The sequence below is a fragment of the Pocillopora damicornis genome, chromosome 6, assembly GCF_964200805.1.
Source record: "Pocillopora damicornis chromosome 6, jaPocDami1.2, whole genome shotgun sequence".
Taxonomy (NCBI): domain Eukaryota; kingdom Metazoa; phylum Cnidaria; class Anthozoa; order Scleractinia; family Pocilloporidae; genus Pocillopora; species Pocillopora damicornis.
The window spans coordinates 25,249,878-25,263,556 of NC_142675.1; the positions used below are offsets into that span (position 1 = coordinate 25,249,878).

Below are 13,679 nucleotides of genomic sequence, written 5' to 3' on the forward strand. Positions count from 1 at the left end.
AAGTACATGACGTCAGTTCTAAATGCATTATGGGTTATATTTATGGCCAGTTCTCTGGTTCAGATTATGGAGATCGTTCTTGGAGCGACTTGGGAATAATGAAATTGCAAGGGAAAATGATATGTTAAAGCTGTACGTTTCGATTTTAAAATAGTAAATTGTCTAAATCAGCGAGAAACGTCGAGATTTTGGGTAATTTCGTCCAAGAAAGAGAAGGTTTCGTGCGATAGGGAGTCGCTAGTTTCCGTCATGAGTCTACGAGCTGGGAAGAAAGATACAAAGATGAGGATTCGGGCTTTTCCGGTAAGTGTGAGCTTCCCCAGAAATAAAAATGCCGCAGTTTAGTCTTACAGCATTGCTTCAATCGGCAGTGATGCCTTGAATGTTTATCCATACTTATCAGAATTTATAGAACCAAGATGATTGAGCTATGCTGAGCAGGCCGAATATTAATTTGGGGATTTGTAACACGATTTGCTCCCAAGTTAAACTAAAGTTCTTGACGAGTCAAGCCATAATGTTTGGTCCCGAATAAGTCACTTGCCCAGCTTTGAGGAACTGTTTAGTTTTATGAAGGAAAGGGGCTTGATTTGCAATTTGGTGACATGTACATCGCCTCAAATTGAAGCTTGCGGAAGTACAACTTGTACGAATGTAGCATTTTTTGAGGTCGTAGTTCTAATGATTCTCTTTTGCCATCCTTTTTTTATGTTATCGATCCAACTTATGATACCTTAGGTTATGCAGTCTTGAAATAAAAAATTTGTACGTGTGTTGTATTTTTTAATGTTATTGTTTGCTGCCACAAACCTAACGTTAACTTTTGATGCCCAATTATGCGTTTGGATTTTTTTTTTTACTTAACTTGAATTGTGACCTTATAGTACCTATTTAGATCATATACTGTATAAACTGCAAACTGCATATGCATGCAATCTCTCATGTCATTAAGTCTTGCAGCACCATACATGCTTTCTTAGTTTTAGCTCTCTTATTTTTGTCAAGTAAGGGAACAAGTACAGGAAAATACAATGCCTGAACAGCAAAATTAAATTTACAGATTTTTAAATCAACCTTTAGTTGATTCTTTTACCAGGAAAACCTGAGTGTTTGGATTTCAATCCAAACCAGTCTTTATTATAGATACAGGGAACTTTACCAATATCACTGCATTATCTATGTTCAGTGTGTGTGATAATGAGTTTGTGCAAACAGTTTGCAATCAAATCGAGACACCAGGCAGATTTATGTTGTAAATGTACAGCAAAGAAAAAAATGATGATGCGAATAACCATTATTTTTCAGTATGAGGCCAATCAAGTAGGAGGAAATTATTATTAATTTGAGGAAATTATTAACCTGTCCAAAACAGAAATTTTAATCATTTTTCTTATAATGCCATTACTTCAGATGTGGATCATGATATTTCAGCTGCATATGACTAGTCTTCTTCAGGTATTGAGACTGGTAGTATGCAGTCAAAACATCACAATCCACATTGGAAGTGACTACATTATGAGAGAAATGAATATATATCTTTTTTGAAAGTGTTATTTGCCATAATGACAAACTGCAAGTTATTTTGGGATTACTTATCTTGTTGTAATTCTGTAGCGTATTTTCAAGTGCTTAGTTAAATCGCCTAACGGAAGATTAACCTTCTATGCCTCACCTTACCTTTTTGAGTTGAACAAGTGATATTTACACTGGTGGTACCTTTAAAATCAAATTTGGACTCAAGCTGATGTTTTAACTGGCAATCTAGTGATATCAAATTTTTTTCTGTTTTTATTTTCATTTATGATTAGTTATTTTGAGAAGCAGAATCTTAATTTTAGATTTCTATTTTTGGTTAATTGAGTTTTTGTGTATTTATGTGGGTATTTTTGGAATACTGATTAATTGATTTCTCTCTTGCTAATTTGAATTCCTAAGATCTCACACTGTTTTGCACATTTTTCTTATAATTTTAGTGTTGAAATTTTAGTGTTCTCCCATACAACACTTCCTTTTTATTTTTTTAATTATTGAAATTGGGGGGGAGGAACTACTCATTGGTCACTTCTGGAAGTAGGAGTAATGTTTACAGTAGATCCTTCTTGATATTGCCTGATTTTTTACCCTCCGACTCACAATGTGTAAAATGATCTCTTAATACAATGATTTCTTATTTAAAGTGTATACATGTAGGTTTTTTCCCTGAATTTTAGTTTTTTCTTTCAATCAGTAACTCTTGTATTGGTGTAAGAAAGTATGCATTTTCTTTGAAGCAAATACTTTTTCTAGAACATGACATGAGAGATAGGTGATGTTTTTGTCATTTTTCTTACCACACTTATCACCTTTTTTTGTTATACAAGCTTTTACCAAAGGGGATTGCAGTAATCATGTGATCATTTGCATGTGGTGGTAAAATGATAAGACTATTCAATTTGAAAGAGAATTTTATGGTAATCACCTCGACTTGTATGTCAACTTTCAGTAGCTTTCTTGTTGGGAACAAGATTAATGAAAAAATAACTTGTCTTTTTGATTAAAAGAAACGTCTCAAATTAGTGAGACGTTTCTTTTAATCATATTTCAAGCCCACCTTTGTCTTGACACAGATATGAGTTCAATTTCTACCCTTGCTTTGGGATTGAAACTCAAACGTTTTTCCTCTTTCTTTCTTTGCACAGATGACTATGGATGACAAGTATGTTGAAGACATCTGGAACTTGCTGAAGAATGCCATCCAGGAAATACAGAAGAAAAACAATAGTGGCCTTAGTTTTGAGGAACTTTATAGGTGATATTTTCAAATTCAATAATGAATTGTTAACTTGTTTCTTCTCTAGGTCTCTCATATTTTGCCCTGTATCCTATGTGAAAACTCAATGTAACAACAAATTTTCTTGGTATTACCTTTAATTCTCATGAAGCGGTCAATGAGAACAAATATAGTAGTATCTTTATATATTGATTACCTTATCTATCTACTTCTTGTTGATTTTGCACAGCCATGGATGCAATGAAAAAATTTATCTTTTTCTTGTTTTCTTATTTCAAACTTATTGACTTCTGTTCCAGTTAATATTTAAGGTACCATAAACATTCTTTGGAATCTCATTTTTTATTTGAAAATCAAATCAATAAACTAAATACTATGTTTTGAGATGTTTGGGAGTGGAAAGAGATAAGCATTTCTTTTTATACATGGGAAATGTTTTAAAGGATAGCAAGTTAAAAGTTAGTGTTGATTTGAATTAAATAGGAATGCTTATACTATGGTCTTACACAAGCATGGAGAGAGGTTATACTCTGGACTCAAACAAGTTGTGACAGAGCATCTGGCAGAAAAGGTATTAAACATGCACTTCCTTTATGTTGGGGACTTATTTAGTATTTTACTAGAGTATTGACAAATACATCAGTCAGTACCTCACTTAGGTTTACAAATGGGTTTTGCCAAACTGTTGAGGGGACTTGATGGAAAACTGACACTAGTCTACATTAAAGAAGAGTATCTTATAGGGGGGGTTAGAGAGACTCTTGAGACGGGTTTTTTGCACAAGGTCTAACCCAAACTGAGTTGTTACTCAAGCAGTAGGCCTCTGGAATTCTCTATTAGAGGGTTGAGTTAATTAATTGATTGTCCTTTCACTATCAGCTATTGACCCTCTTGACACTGTTCACAAAACTGAATGTTCAAAAATAAGAGGTTCAGCTAAATTGAAGGTGGTTAGAAGGTGGTTTTGTTAAACAATGCCTAAACTTTATTTAACTAACTGGGCATGGTTGTTTCATGATGTTGCTGGATAGATAGTATTTGGCAATATTAGCTACCTGGCTATTGTTCTTAACTTAAGCAAGTTTAAAAACACTCCCAGTCAATTTTTACATATAACTCATGTTTCTTGTACCACCATACTCTATTTTATCTTATTACTTAAAGATACACAAAGATGTGGTGGTTTCACTCAACAACAATTTCCTGGACACATTGAATGCTGCTTGGAATGATCATCAGACTTCAATGGTGATGATAAGAGACATTCTCATGTACATGGTATGTTAACCCAAATGACGTCCTAGTATTTTATGACAACAGCATGTTAGTATGTGTTCCTTAAAACAGTAACAAGTCTCTCTGTAAGGCTTTCTTGGGTAAATGTAAACAAACAGTGCACCAAATCTTTTCAGTAAACACAGCTTGGTTAGGGTGAAAGGGAGCAGAGTAGTTGGTTGTTCACAGGGCACATTTAAGGAGATGAACTTTGGGCAGTGGAGCACAAATCCAGTGAGTGGTAAGGTGAAGGACTTCACCCAAGGGATTACAACTGCAGTGCACCAGCCTCTGAGTCTTCACACTTGGCCATCCTGCCTTTGCTATTGCTGGCTTCATGTCATAGATAACTGATTAGTAAATAAACCCTTTAACTCCCAAGATCTCACAAGTAATTCTCCTTACTGTCTGCCATACAGTTCTTGTGATGTAAGTCATAAAGGAGAAATTGATATTGGATCAACTTATAATCCCCCAGTTGATATTTTTCTCCATTCTCATCACCTGTCTGCTTGATATTGTATTGATATTGTAAGGAGAAATTCTGTCTTGGTCACTCATGGGAGTTAAAGGGTTAACACTGATAGCCAGTGTGTAAAGGTTAAAGCCTTACAATTTGCTCTTTATAAATTTGCTTCCTTAATGTTCAACCTTCAACAAATTTTCACATTTTTTTAGTGCACAACAACATCTGGCTGGAAATTTTAGAGCTTTCTGAAAAATTTTTTTCTTTTAACTCTATGATTACTTCCACAGGATAGAGTCTATGTTCAACAAAACAGTGTTGATAATGTCTACAACTTGGGATTGATCCTTTTCCGTGACTTGGTGAGTTTCTGTGTTGGGTTGTTAAATTTGGTAGTAGACAAAGCCAACCTAGTTATGACATCCTACTAAAATTCTTCATATGAGGTTGTTGATGAAAACAACATGTCTTGTTTTTTAATACTGCTAGTCAATTGCTAGACCATTTGGTCATTTAAGTAGTTTTTCATCAACATTTAATTTCCAGAATTTGTCTGAATGAATGTGGCAAATTTATCAGTATCCATGTCACATTGAAAACAAACCAATAGTTTGTTCATCACAGTTTCTTGTAGCTAATACCCATCACTAGATTACACTTTTTTCCCTTTTTTCAAGGTGGTGAGGTATGGTAATATCAGAGATCATTTGTGTCAAACATTACTCACACTTGTCAGAAGAGAGCGGAAAGGAGAAGTTGTTGACAGGTAGCTGGACAATTTATAATCATAATACTTGTAACTGTCAAAAGATATTAAATATAGTTATGCATTAGATGCCTTTGGAAGTCATGGACTATCCCTTCTCTCACCAAACTGTTGATTAAAAAGTTATATGTTGTCGTTGTTTTACCACACTGAAGTAACCTTTCATATTTCTTTTTCCTGAAATTATGGCTCATCTTGTTTCCCCCTGTCTTTATTGGTTAGGATGGCCATTAGAAATGCTTGTCAGATGTTGATGATCCTAGGAATTGACACAAGAAGTGTGTATGAGGAGGATTTTGAGAAACCATTCCTTGAAGAGTCTGCAGAATTCTACAAGGTATAAACTTTCTGGCAGGTCCTGTGTTTGTTAGCATTCATGCACAAGAGGAAACTTAATGGCTTTGCCTCAGTTCACTTGTCAACAAAGAAAGTGATTCAAGGAATATTTTGAAATTGGGTTGTAACTTGTCGATTTTTTTTTCAAAATTTACATCAAAAACAACTTTAGAGTCCATGATATATGTTATTGCTCCAACATTTATTGCATTTTGCTTGATCTTTCCCCAACAGTTGGAAGGTCAAAAGTTCCTAGCAGAAAACAGTGCATCTGTTTATATTCAGAAGGTGTGTCCCTCTTTGATGGATCCATTTTCAACAGTTTTTGAATTGGATCATGTCTTTTTGCAATGAATTTGTTGTGTAGTTACTGACTTCAAGGCTCCTCCATCAGGTTGAAGCCAGAATTAATGAAGAATCAGAACGGGCTAAGCATTACTTGGACCCTACTACAGAAGAACCTATTGTTAAGGTAATGACATGTTGCTTTTGATTATGGAGATTAAATGAAGAGATGCATGGGAGAAAGCCTTAGTGACTTTTGGTGAAGTGTTTGATTCTACTTGAGAAACAACAGTAGAAGAGAAAAAAGAAATAAGCATTTACTCCTTGGGAATATAGGGATTGGTGTCTTTCCTTTTTAGGATGTAATTTGATGTATTTGTTTTTGGTTGGAAAATGATTATTTTCTCAACAGGTTGTGGAGGAGGAGTTAATACGTAAACACATGAAAACAGTGGTGGAAATGGAGAACTCTGGTGTTATCCATATGCTAAAACACAACAAAATAGAAGGTCTGTGTTCTGTCTTCTATTGCAATTTTCTCACCATATCAGCATGGACAGTTTCCTATAAGCAAAAGAGAACCTTTGAAAAATAATTTGCTGTCATACTGAAACACAACAAGAATTATCCCAAATAGAAAATGGATTGATGAAGATGGGGAAGATGAGCACTGATTGAAGTTGACAAACTTGAAAACTTGAATTTTAAGATCTAGCTCATGCAATTTTCTTTGTAGTATTTGTCATAATTGCTCCTCTGATGATGTGCTGCTGGTGAGGTATTTTTATACCTTTTTGAGATGGAAAGGTTAACTAAGGACCTTACATTAAAAGTATTAGAATGGAAAATTTTCTTGTTTTGTTTACAATTTAGACCTGGCAAGGATGTACCGTCTTTTTGTGAGAGTCAAAGATGGGTTGAAAACTGTGTGTGATTGCATGAGGGGATATTTGCGTGAACAAGGCAAAGCTCTTGTCATTGAAGAAGAAGGGGAAAGTGGTAAAAATCCCATCACATACATTCAGGTACAAATTTCTTCTCATCAAGATTCATTGATTGTTGAGTTTAGGAACATATTAGTGCCAGCTATGTGATACTGTGGAGGAGGGGTTTTCTTTAACATCCCAGCAAGTTTGAATTACTGTATGCTCATTATCTATCTCCTTGAGATTTTGATGCTGATCTTAGCAGTATGTAGGATGCTTGCAGCTTGAACCTAGTATATGACCTAGCTCAGTGATGAGATCTCTGTAGCTCAGTTAGTAGAGCATCTGACCACAAAATGAGAAGGTCTGATGCTTGAGTCCTCCTGGTAGATCAGATTTTCACTAGTGATTATCTAACGTTTATGGAGAAAATGTACTATGTTCACAACTATCACCAGCACACAATATGTGAGTAGAAAAAGAGAAAAAGTATCTGACCTTGTAGGGAGCAATTTAAAGAATTCCTCTTCCCTCAGCCATCATGTTGTTACTTGTTATTGACAGAATAAATGTAGTACCATCTTGTTATTGACTCCACTCACATCTTTTTCTTTGTTTTACCTTTTTTTTTTTGTTGTTTTTTTCATTTTTCAGAGCCTACTAGACTTAAAAGACAGATTTGACCATTTCCTGAACAATTCATTCAATATTGACAGGTTATTCAAGCAAGCCATATCCTCTGTAAGTTCAGGAGTTATTGGGTTATTTGTGACATTTGCTTGGAGTGTGAATGCTGCAACATAATACTTGCAACAACAAAAAAGTACAAATACTACAACATCACCTTCTTTCCCATTTTTAGGAATTTGAACATTTCCTTAATCTCAATGGAAAATCCCCTGAGTTTTTGTCGCTCTTCATTGATGACAAGCTGAAGAAAGGAGTAAAGGGGGTAAGTTGTATTAATTTTACTACTTTGTTTTCACCTTCAAATGCCTTTTATGTTTTTGTCTGGAACAAAGCAGTTATGTTCTGTACTACATGTAGATGTAGGTTGTCTATTAGAGATCTGAGTTATAAAGTAAACTTCCAAATCTATTCAACCAGTGCTTTTTTAACTTGTTATTTCAGCTTTCTGAACAAGAAGTGGAAACAGTTTTGGACAAATGTATGGTGCTGTTCAGATTTCTTCAAGAAAAGGTGATAGAACTTAGCCTTCAATAACTGCAATCTTGCTTTCTTTCAGTGTTGAAATTTTGGTGAGTATCTTTAAACTCAACTCCATTCCAGACCCTTCTTGATAAACTCAGTCTAAACATAAGAACAAATTTAACTTGACAACCTGAAGGCCTATTTTATTTAGCCCGTTTTTTGTTAAATGATGCTAAGGATCACAGTGCAAAGGCTATCACATAACAAGGAATTGTTTTTTAGGATGTTTTTGAACGGTACTACAAGCAACACTTGGCCAAAAGACTTCTTCTGGGAAAGAGCATTTCAGATGACTCAGAGAAAAACATGATTTCTAAGCTGAAGGTTAGTCAATGGTTAAAAAGTGCGTTATAAACATGACACTAACAGTGATGTATCAACAATTATTAATCTAATGTCTGAAAACATTTCAATAACACTGCATTTATTTTTCTTTTCAGACCGAGTGTGGTTGTCAATTTACATCCAAGCTGGAAGGCATGTTTAAAGACATGACACTGTCACAGTCAACCAATGATGAATTTAGAAGTCATATTTCCAACAATCAGGTAAATAGGAAAGTACTTTCCTTTTTGAGAAAACAAATCATGACAATAATTATGATTATAATGGTAGGAATGATAATGGTGATGTTAATAATAGAAGCCATGATGATGTTGATGACAATGACAAGATGTTTTATTGATTCCTAAAACTGAAATCATGTTTTTAATTACAAGTTTGATGTTCTGTGGCTATCTTTAGATCAATCTGATGGGTGTGGACCTTGTGGTGCGTGTCCTAACAACAGGTTTCTGGCCAACTCAGTCCTCCTCACCAAAATGCACAATTCCTCCCCAGGCCCAGCATGCCTTTGACTGCTTCAAAAGGTGACATAAGTGACCAAATGAAGTCCGAGTTGTACTGAAATTGAAAACTATGGACATGGAATGATAAATTATTTACTTTTTTTCTGTGTTGTACTCTACAGGTTCTATTTAGGTTGTCACAGTGGAAGACAGCTGACTCTACAACCACAGCTGGTAAGATTTGTTTTACCATATATTTTTACTGAGTTTGTCTTTTTTATTTAACAAACAGATTCCAAGTTTCCGTACGTCTGTTCAGTAATAGGTCACAGATGACGTCAAAACGTGGTAAGAACAAAAAAGTGGCACACGAGGCGCAGCCGAGTGTGTCATTGATGTTCTTATCGCATTTTGACGTCCTCTGTGATCTATTACTGAACAGACGCGTGGCAACTTGGAATCTATTAGTTTTATATAATTAAGAATTAAAAAAAAGGTTTAATGATGACGTCATCTATATATCTGTCCTTCAATAGATCATAAGTGAGAACCAATCAGAATGCGTGCATAACTGAGCTTATTATATAAAGATCAATAGATCATTGTTGCTTAGCCAATGGAGTAACCTCATGATTCTTTTATAGTCAAATAATCTAAACCTCGGTTCGAAAGGAATAATCCACCAAGTTTTCAGTCGTTTCTAAGTGCGAAATTACTTTCAGAGTGAGGGAAGTAACATAATATTGGTTTGGTAAGACGAAGAAACACTACTGCATTAAGAATAAACTGAAAAAAAGGAACTGAGACGGTTAAGGATGGAGAAGACTCACATGGATTGGAAATGGCCACACTGTAATATTGAAGGCCAGAGTATTACTTATAAACAATCGATGACTTAGCTCTTCTAAGCTTTTTCTTTGGCTTGCAATTTTTTCCTGAGGTAATGACTAAAGCAACAACTAGAATTGATTAGTTCCCTTCAGCATGAACGAAGATTGTACCTTTTTATCAACGTTAACATGACTTGTGGTAGTTGTGATGAGATGCGAGATCTGTTTCTTGTTAACAGGGAACAGCTGAGCTAAATGCGACATTTCCACCTTCCAAGAAAGTGAGTACCACGTTTTGACAACTATTGATTTTGAAAAAATCGACTGATCTTTTAACTTTGATGACAGGTGATTATTTCTGTAGTTCAAAATGTTTTCAATACAGTTACTTTGTGTTATCATTGTGTTGTACTTAAATTTTTGGTTCAGTTGCGGTTTGTAACTTTGCATGTTTCCACCGCACTTCCAGTTATCTGTATCTTTACATGTTTATTACACAATTGATCTGGCTTTCCAACATTTTAGCAACGTTTTCGAAAGATTCTCTGAGTAACAAGTGTTATTTTATCTTTAGGAGGGTGGTCCGACAGAGACACGTCGACATATATTCCAGGTCTCCTCGTATCAGATGTGTCTGCTAATGCTTTTCAACACACAAGAACGATGGACGTATGAGGTAGGTATACATGACTCAATAGACAGCTGATGAAGGAGGGCGCATTGGGCGACTAAGAAATGCAAAAGGCCCCTCAAGTTCTCTTGTGCCGTCCCTACATGTGTATATTATCACTTGTGCTCAAGTTGTGTATTTTTTCGTTGCAGGAAATAAGTCAGCATACAGAAATTCCCGAAAGAGATTTAAACCGAGCGCTGCAGTCATTAGCATGTGGGAAAGCGACACAGAGGGTTCTTACTAAAGATCCTAAAGGAAGGGACATATGTGAGTTGAAAACCTGTGGAAACTCTTCACGGTTCTACTCATAGATACTGGATAGGTGATGCCACTAAGGTCTCAATGGGGTGAACCATAAGCCGTAAATTGGCAAAAAAAAATCCTAGCTGTCAAGCGTAAATATTGACCAGCAAATGTTAACCGTTTAGTTAACCTTTAAAATTTTTCATTTAACCGAAACGAAAAGAAATCATCCGTTAGCCGTAAAATGGCCACGATTTTAACCATTAGCCGTAAAAGCCATCACCCCACTGATACCCTCTACCACTAACTGAGCTAGGGAGCTAAATGTTGGGTTTTTTGATTGTTTGTTTATCTCTCTGTCTGTTTATTTACTTATTTATTTTATTTTTTATTTTCGTGACCTTATTGTCTATGATTAATACAGCTGCAATTTACCTTTGAGCATAAACTCTGATGTCATGATAATGATGATTGATGAGTGGTCATGTTGTTCTTTCCAGCACCAACGGATGTGTTCTCAGTGAATGAACAATTTACGTCCAAATTACACAGAGTAAAGATACAAACAGGTACAGTTCAGTCTCTTCTCTTTAAGTCTCTTCTTTCCTTTTGAAGAAACCGTTGTCAAACTTTTCTCTCTCTTCTCTGTGCAGTTCTCGCCAAAGGTGAAATGGAACCCGAGAGGAGGGAAACCAGAAATAAAGTGGACGAAGACAGAAAACATGAGTATCCTTTGAAGCCTCTAACTGTTAAGAGTGACTTACATCTTTTAAGATTAAAATCACTGCTGAATCAAACATCAAGGTCATGAGAATAAAGGATATGATCACCAACTTAAGAAGATATTGATTCTCAAACAAATTCTCCGTGTCAGTACTCTAGAAAATGTCTGGAAAACAGTGTGGAGAATATGCATATTGATCGTTGGGTGTAAAGGGTTAAGACAAACTCTGTATTCTGAGAGAAACGGTGGCCTAATGGTTAGCGCCGTAGAATCACGATCCTAAGATGCAGGGTCAAGCCCGGGCTGAGTCCTCGTGTCGTGAATATTTACGGAGCTACTCTTGACCGGAACGCGTGCATGCTTCTTTGCGTTTTCTTATGATTTCGTGCTTGACTATGACCACAAAGCTGTGACATCTTTTAGCAATCTGAGCTATAGTACAGAGTATTCATTTCCTTAATAAACTACAGAATTGAAGCCGCCATTGTTCGAATAATGAAGGCACGGAAAAAGACACCACATAACCTCCTAGTAGCAGAGGTTTGTATTAAGAGGCTTGAATTGTAGTAATGAATTAGATTTTCCTCTCTCTTTGAAGCATCCCTGTGAACTCGTGTTTGTGTTTGTCGTGAGCAGGTAACTGAACAGCTAAAAGCTCGATTCATGCCTAGTCCACAAGTTATTAAGAAGAGAATTGAAGGCTTGATTGAAAGAGAATACTTAGCCAGGACTCCCGAGGACAGGTCAGTGACATCAACATGTAGTATACTTCATAATACTCCTTAGTTAGACGGCAAGTTAGCAAAACAGTCAAATGCAAAACGAGATCGTACAGTAGGACTGTTAAGCTATTTACGGCATTCATTCTCCGGCAGAAGAAGGCATAATGTCCTAATGCGTGTTCTATGGATGTAACTCAGTTTCTCCTTTGAATACTTTGGGTTGTGCTTGTAATTAGAAAACAGTGTTGCGTTTGTGGCCTTAAGCTGCCAACAATCTTGGGGGAGGGGTGCATTTTAGAGTTCTATGCCTTACTCCTTTAAAACTGAAAGGCCTTTCTGAGGCTGCTTAAGTATATTAAATGTGATCTTTTGCGGCGATAAAACCTCAAAATAATTCTTACCTCCTTGTTTTTTTTTCTTGCAGGAAAGTCTACGTTTACGTTGCGTAAGAAGGATTATCATCAATCAAACTCAGACCTAAGAATCAGACGCTACTCTGAACGCAAATTGGCTGCTATTGTAACTCAATGGTTTAACTTACCGCCTATAATTCCTTGGACATGAACAAGCTTACGTTAAATATGGATTTGTGTGACTGTGGACAGTTTCCATTCTCATGCACGTTTTTTCCAGTAAAGGTTTTAAGTTCTCCGAAAATTTTGAGGACAATCTTTAAAGCAGAAGGAATCGTATTATTAGTGACGTAATAAAACGGTTATATTCTGTTCTGTGTGGAAAAAAAGGAAAACAGCAGAGGCACGTGTACTGGCGTCACGCCATCTGGACGAAGTGTCACGAAACAGATCTCATGACTTGATTAGGACACGGAAAAGTGACGTAGGCATGGCAACTGAGGAGAAATCGTGCATTTTTGACCTGCTCAAGAAGTAAGAGGTGAATTTGGTGAAATTCTTCGAAAAAAGTCTTACCAGAAGGTGATGTTTGACTTTTGCACTGGGGCATTCAGTTAGAACGAGTCAGCCCAGCGAAACAGTAGCGGTTCTGTGTCATGGATTACTTTTACTGAAGTTTAGAACATTTTAAATGACGTTGCACGGGCATTGTGTGAAGGAGAGGCTTAGGTTCTCTTCTAGCAGGCAAATTTCTGAGGAACAATGCATTTTGGGGAAATTGGACGACAGAAGCCGTTCCATTATACAAATAAATTTGCTTTTGTTGAACTTTACTTTTGTAAAAATTGCGCGCGGAGTCATTTTTCCAGTGCTGTTGTAGACAATGATTATGTATAAGTCCTGTAAAATTCTTAGGTAAAGTTTAAACTATTCAGTTTATGAATAACATGGCAAGGAATCCTTGTCTTGCTTTTTGGTTTATTTACTTACCCTCAAATTGACACATGTAAAGAGAGGCTTTTTAATGGTAGTTTTAACTGGCGAAGCCCAAAGACAGCTAGCAATGCAGGCAAAACGTATAGACTTGCCCATAAGGGCAGCTTGGAGTGATTTACCGGTTATTACAGAGGACCACAAAACGTCAAAATTGACGCCAGATATCTATATGACTGATCGAATGCTATTGACATGAGATTCTCATCGATTCGTCCGTCCACAGGCGGCTTAAGCTTCAGCTGTGAGATGATCATCTTGCGAAATGAGTCAAAGGAGTTGTATGGGAATATTTACTACCGCACTTAGGAATAACA

The 13,679-nt window shown here is 36.2% G+C and overlaps 1 protein-coding gene across 1 annotated transcript; it reads left to right on the top strand.

Moving 5' to 3' along the window:
• Positions 1-24: 24 nt before the first annotated feature.
• On the top strand, positions 25-13,332 carry LOC113676256 (cullin-3). The gene is made up of 26 exons (XM_027192888.2): positions 25-303; positions 2,679-2,788; positions 3,254-3,341; positions 3,935-4,048; positions 4,802-4,873; positions 5,189-5,277; positions 5,500-5,614; positions 5,848-5,901; positions 6,008-6,085; positions 6,311-6,407; positions 6,772-6,923; positions 7,479-7,565; positions 7,687-7,776; positions 7,956-8,024; positions 8,259-8,360; positions 8,477-8,584; positions 8,781-8,905; positions 9,007-9,058; positions 9,894-9,935; positions 10,229-10,330; positions 10,477-10,594; positions 11,071-11,139; positions 11,224-11,296; positions 11,765-11,834; positions 11,931-12,037; positions 12,441-13,332. Exons 1-26 carry the CDS (start codon positions 250-252, stop codon positions 12,463-12,465), a joined length of 2,262 nt encoding a protein of 753 aa, XP_027048689.2. The 5' UTR covers positions 25-249; the 3' UTR covers positions 12,466-13,332.
• The last annotated feature ends 347 nt before the right edge of the window (positions 13,333-13,679 follow it).